General features: G+C 46.4%; 1 protein-coding gene across 1 annotated transcript; it reads right to left on the bottom strand.

The window, feature by feature from the left end:
• Window positions 1–60: 60 nt before the first annotated feature.
• Window positions 61–6,008, bottom strand: myclb (MYCL proto-oncogene, bHLH transcription factor b). Its single transcript, XM_023832179.2, has 3 exons — window positions 5,514–6,008; window positions 4,338–4,980; window positions 61–2,714 (listed from the first exon to the last, which is right to left on the bottom strand). The coding sequence occupies exons 2-3, from the start codon at window positions 4,924–4,926 to the stop codon at window positions 2,092–2,094; spliced, it is 1,212 nt and encodes a 403-aa protein (XP_023687947.2). The 5' UTR covers window positions 4,927–4,980; window positions 5,514–6,008; the 3' UTR covers window positions 61–2,091.
• Window positions 6,009–6,411: the final 403 nt, after the last annotated feature.

Raw genomic sequence — 6,411 nt, 5'->3', positions numbered from 1 at the left:
AATTTACATGTCCACTCTAAAGAGTCAGTATTCATCATGTGCAACAACAAGAGGCCAGCATCACTTTCTCTATTTATTTTTCTCAGTATTTTTTTTCATGTATGTTTTTATGAGGTACTGAACACAAAGTGCTAAAATATGGCTGCAGCCATTCTACAGTGACATAAGCAACCCAACTGCATATATGAATAAGCAAACTCCACAGACAGTATAAGAATTCATCTGCAGACAACAGAAATTCCTTAAACTTTGCAGTCTTAGCCAATAAGGTGACATGTGCTGGACTTGGGCAAAATACACGGCGACTACATCTCCGAGGTACAGAGAACTGGCAGGTAGATGTAGCAGAAAAGATACAAAAGGCCCGGTATGGACCCTGTGGATAAAGGCCATCGCTAAAAGGGAATTTTATATTATATTATATGCTTTCGACCTGCAGGCATACCTTTGAGATGCAGCTGAAACAACTTCTCAAGATTTCCAGGAGAGCGATTAAAAAGCTTTCCTCCAGTTTGTTATTTTTTCTCCTTGGCCAATAGGAAAAGTCTTCATGCAGTTTTGTAAAGCTACCAACAATTAGCATCATTAGCATGACTGTACAGCTGCCACTGTAATACACAGCAGCCAATATTAATCGGGTGCAATTAAACCACAAGTTAATTAAGGGGGAACGTTATGGAGTCAGGGCATGTCTCTGCTTGAGGAAACAACCGGCTCCGTGGGTCTGGACTAGTTTTCGACCAGACTTGGCTCTATAATCGCTTTACTAGTACTTATCTGAATAGCAAGTCATTTGATCTGCAGTTTCAGTTGTCTTTGAGTCGCTAATGCAAAAGGCTATCGAGATCCACAGTCCAGCACTTGACACCAGAAAATCATACATTTAAATGAATATAGGACCGCTCTCCACAAACACATTGTAGGAAAATATAGTATAAAATTGTTCTGTATTATTCAGACTCTATACAAATCAATAAACCAAAAAGTGAAATTAAAAGTACAGGCAGTGGCAAGTGTCACAAAGTGTCTAGTGTGATTGAAGTAAATAGTGTTATTTTGTTGATTTTTAATTATTTCTTAACAAAAATAGAAGCTTTGACATATATCTTGGTAAATATTTTTGACAGATCAACAGTTTGAGACCACCTGGGGGCTAAGGGACAATGAAAATTGTCTTTGAAAAGTCCTGGTGAATGGCAAGTATACTTATTTACAGAAGAATCCATACAGAACAAGCATTCATATTTTATATACAGAGATCTTTACATATATATACACACACGACTCTAAAAGATATTGTTCCTTAAGGATGTTGCTAAAGATACACGATTGTTTGAATAGGAAGAAAAGCTGTACCCCAACTACCTAAAACATCATAAGATGCACGTGGTATAGGTGACAGCTTTTGTACTGGACCACTGTTCTCAAAGACCATCGCAAATTGAAACTGATTATTAAAAGCTATTTCTCAAACACCACTAAACCTGTCTTACAAGTTAACAAAGACGGATTTTGTTGGGTTTTTCTTTTTGGTTAGATAAACACGTTTTGAGTAGTAATGCGTTTGATTTTCAATGGAAAAAAAAATCTTCTTAAAGTTCTGTCTAAAAGAGTTTAAAGACTATATTTGCTTAGGGTTTTTGCATCACTAAAATTGAAACACTCAGGCAACAGACAGCCTTTTCTCTTCAGGAAACCCACATGGTTTTCAAAATGGTTCTTCCTGGCAAGATCTATGCACCGACCAGGGAGCAGGAAGAAGGGATTATAATTATTTAATAACTTTGGATGGTATGCAGACCACACATCTCTCACATTATTGAATGAAATCTGAATCGTCGATCATGTCATACCGAGCAACCAATTCCTTCTCCCTTAAGACAACCATTGATCTAAAGCAAATTTGTGCAAAGACAAATGAAAACTAGAAAAACTAAAGAAATCGAATCCCCCCCACCAAAAGAAAAAAAAAAACCCACTCTCTCTGCTTCATCAGTGTCATGTGAAAAAGCATCATTTCAACATTGATTTTTTTTATTTTTTACATCCCCATGAGTCTGGTCACCCGTCCCGGAGCAGCCGCCCATCGCCTCACGGCCGCTTCAAGTCCGCCAGCTTCCTGAGGAGCTGCTGCTGGCGTGATCGGAGCTGCTTCTTCTCCTGCGCCTGGTGTCGCTCGCTGGAGTGCAGCAGACGCAGGTACTCACGGGCCTTGGTCAGGATCACCACCTTTGGGGTCTTGGGGCAGTCCACCAGACTGGGAATTTGGTCCCGCAGGGCCAGGAAGCGGGATCGCAGGTCATTGCGACGCTTGCGCTCCAGGTAATTGTGGGTCCTCCGGCGGTCAGAGTCCTCGCAGTCGGAGCTTTGGGGGCTGCTGGGCTGCGACTTGATGCATTGGTGCGGCGGAGAGGCGGCGGCGGCGGCTTTTCCCCCGGGGCTCTTCTGTGGAGACGGTGAGGGAGACTGCGGCTGGTGGTGCTGAGGCGGGGCTTCCTGCCGAACCCGTTTCCGGGGCGGCTCGGGTTCCGGCGGGCTGTCGGGCGACGGCGCAGCGTAGTTATGCTGCTGCTGGTGGATTGATATGTGGAAGCGCTTCATGCAGGGGTCATGGGGGTCGGCCCGCACGGTGATGGTCACCGGCTTACGCCCCCCCACCAGTCTCCCTTTATTCTGCTTGCTCTCCACCGTCACCACGTCGATCTCCTCCTCATCTGCAAAGAGCATCAGTTACAGCTAGACAGCACATAGGCTACCGGCGCAAGTAGGGGTCTGTCAAACCACCATCATCATCATCATCATTGTCATGATAATACCAGCAACATCTCCTCCTCCTACACCACATGCTTTACTAAAACCATTCAGCTGCAAATTCATATTGATGTATTACAGCGGAAACCCTTCATGCAGAGGTGCTGTGAATGAGTGCCGAGCTGCGATGGGAAGCACAGAGCTTGGGCCGGTTCCGCTGGGCGCCAAGGTGGCTGTTTGGGGGAGGAGCATAGCCTTGCAGAGGTCAGAGGTCAAATCCAGCTCTGAAAAATTCAACTTCATAGGATTTGCTCTAAAGCAGTGTTTCCCAATCTGATCCTCGGAGACCCGCTCCAGGGGCTGGGAGGGAGCAAAAACATGGACCGTCTTTGCGTCCCAAAGGACCAGACTGGGAAACACTTCTCTACAGGACCATTTCCTCTGGACCACTAAGTATTTAATTCACAACATTAAAATAGGCTATTTACCCAAAACTGAAAAGGGACGGAGCTTCAGCAAATGATGCAATCAAGTGCTGTTCCTTTCCGTTAAAAAGAGGAGACCTGAAACCCTCAGTGTTGCCACTAAAACAATAAAAATAGATTTTAAGAAATTGCTTTAGGTCTGTTCCCAAGGAAACTTCTCTTTAAGGTGCTGATTGGGTTAATCTAAATTTGAAATTAGGGACAAAATCAGGTCGGGGGTGTTGAGCCTGGTGCTTTGTTAGGGTTGAATAGCTCTTTCAACAACACAACACTTTCACAGCCTATAGAAAAGGAGGCTCTTGCTCCGCCTTGCAGAGGCTTCCCTGCTTTTTTTTGGGGGGGGGGGGCTCGATGGTGGGGGGGGGGGGTGCTTTCTCAACACTCCTGTGACGCATGTTTTGTTGTTGCCTGCATTGTGCTCACCTCCAAAAATCATTTACTTAGAGGGGGGTATTTTGAGTTTAAATCAGCTATAAACTTTTGGGCATATGGCACAAAACTGAAGGATTGTGCTGAGAAGGACCTCAAACTGATCAGAAGCACAGCTGCGTGTATTAAAAGGCCGAGTTACTTTTGTTGACACTGTGTGGGTCAAGTCCCACTTATGGCAATCCTTCAGTCCCTGGCTGAATTGGCTATTAAGGAAGGGGGTGTGTTGGGATGGGGGGGGGGGGTTTCCATAAACAAGAAATAGAGAGACCTCTAAAGGAACGAGGGACCCCCCAACTCCCTGTCTGGCTATTAGTGAGGTATTACACAATATATATTTTTTTTTTATAATCTCTCAATTGGTGACTGGGGGCGGGGCACAACACTTGTTTTGTTTTTACTAAGTCAGGAAATTAAAGTCTATAGAAGTAACAAAACCTTCATTCCAAGGCAACCCCAAGCCCATGTTAATTGAAGACCATCTTTGTCACATTAACACCTGATGCTTAGGATTCGTCATTCCAGGAATAGCCGAACACAGGCGCCATGAGCTTAATTTCCCCCTTCTGCCAAACGTGCCCTGTAACTCGAGTTACTCTACCGAGACTGTGCCCTGAGCTCGGCACACTTGTTAACAATGATCAATCTACGGCAGAGATGGGAGTCCCTTACCGGAGGAGTCGGTGCGTGATTCGGTGCCGGACGACGCCTGCTTTTTGCAGTTGCCGATCGGGAAGGTGAGCACCGCCGTGGGGTCCACGCAGTCAGTCGCCAGCCCGTGGTGAGCGGCCGGCGCATCGTGGGGCGCACACTGCGCCTTTGCCGCGTGGTTTGCGCCGGTCTGCGCGGTCAGGGGCGGCTTGGTCTGCACGGCCCGTCGCTCACTGACAACTTTCTCCAGCTGCCTGCTGGCGGAGAAACTGCTCCACATGCAATCCTGGATGATGATGGAGCTCAGATTGCCGAATATCTCCTCGGTATCGATTTTGTACTCGCCCTCCTGCTCCTCGTCCTGTCCCAGGAACTGAGTGACCCACTCCAGCCTGTCGCCCGGCGGCATGCCGGCACCCTCTGGAGTCCTGGAGGGAGACACGGGCGGGGTTGGCACCAGTTCGAATTTTTTCCAGATGTCCTCGCTGGGTGCCGTAGATTTGTAAAAGTCTTCGTCCAAGTGATGGTCGTCGTAGAAATAGTGCTGATACCGATCGTGCTCCATGTCCCAGTTCTCATGCCGCGATGCGCTCGAATTGATCCCGGGCATCTCCAACCTCTCGCCCCTCCCTCCTACCCCGCAAACCCCTCACTTTATCACAATCTGCGGGGGGACAAAAAAGGTGACAGGTGGCATTAGACCAAATCGCATAGCTGCCCAGTGCAAAAACAGTTCAAACCATTACCTCCTATGCTGACCTAACCAGTTACAGGGAGTTGTATACATACGTAATCGCAAAATGAAATACTAGCGGAGCAGAGACGCACCAAGCACCAAAAGCGCGTAATCAATTTAATGAACCAGACAGCGACAATGGCTATGTATAATTAATTGCCGTTAGCTAGCCATGTCTTAATTAAAGCGCTGGTTTGGAGAAAGCTCAGTGCGAATGGATCCAGGCGTCCTTCGCGCAGTCGGCACACACTTGTCGTGATCCACTTGTAAACTTTAGTTTCGCAATTCGCTATGGGCTACATTACACAAGGCTTCATTGTAACAGGGAGTCCGCCACCTCCTCTGAATTGTGCTGCTCTTTACTCCTAAATGGTGGAACGGGCAGATCCTGTAGGTAAAAATGGTACTTTGCACCGTATTCTGAAATGCTTAACTACAATCCGGGGGGAAAACACACTCACCGGTTCGCTTGCCACAAAATCTAACGTTTTAAGAAGCATCGAGAATGATTGAGGTAAAGCAGCCACCCCCCAAAAGAAACACCAGCGTATGATCTTCAGCCTTGTCAGGCGGCAACCAAAAAATACACGATCTTGCTCTTTTTCCCTCCTCTGTGCGAGGTGGGCGTCAAAACACAGACGGATTAATATCCAAGAGTCAAACGTGGAAAAAAAAAGTTTGAGTTGAAAATGCCTGGATTTTCGGTTTTCACAATGGAAAAAAATTAAAGCAAACTTTTACATATTTCTGCTTTTATTCCAAAGAATAGTTTTTCTCTCCGCTGCGTTGTTGACTTACGGCTGAGATTAAACCGGCCTCTGACTCTAAATGACAATCCTTAACCGGTCTGCACCGAAAACAAGACGAACTGCGCCCCACGCCACAGCCTTATTAAACTGTGAATAGTTTAAAGGACTGCAGCTCTATTTGATCGGCGAGAAAAAGGAGCCGGACCCAGTATTTGCATAAACGCGCGGCCACGCCCTCGCTTAAAGCTACAGCACCGCTGAGTAATTGCTCCTTATTGCCGTGCAGCGTCTGTTCATTTCGTGCTGGCTTCACCTGAGCCGATACACCCTTCTCTAGTGACGTTAATAAGCAGCTGTTTGTGGACAACCACAACACGCATAACCGCCCGTTTTGGTCGCCTGCAGTATTTTACTATAAGTTGTGTATCAACCGCGTTATAGGTAAATTAAAAACCACCAGCGGGGAAAACTGATTTTTCAGTTCTTTGCTCCTATCGCGACCTCGGTATGGTCTCTGTTACTGCGGCGTGTCTGGGTGTTAATGGTAGAGGTCGCGATGATTTTATTTTCCCAGTATATCAATCATCCATATGGTCAATGGTTTAAATTG

This window comes from Paramormyrops kingsleyae, chromosome 23 (genome assembly GCF_048594095.1).
Source record: "Paramormyrops kingsleyae isolate MSU_618 chromosome 23, PKINGS_0.4, whole genome shotgun sequence".
In the NCBI taxonomy this organism is placed as follows: Eukaryota; Metazoa; Chordata; class Actinopteri; order Osteoglossiformes; family Mormyridae; genus Paramormyrops; species Paramormyrops kingsleyae.
This window is presented reverse-complemented; position numbering and strand designations above follow the sequence as displayed.

Bases quoted from the DNA above. Each gene is read 5' to 3' on its own strand.
- myclb (XM_023832179.2), bottom strand. From the start codon at position 4,926: ATGCCCGGGATCAATTCGAGCGCATCGCGGCATGAGAACTGGGACATG. The intron at 2,715-4,337 runs GTAAGGGACTCC...TGCTCTTTGCAG, and splicing joins ATCACGCACCGACTCCTCCG to ATGAGGAGGAGATCGACGTG.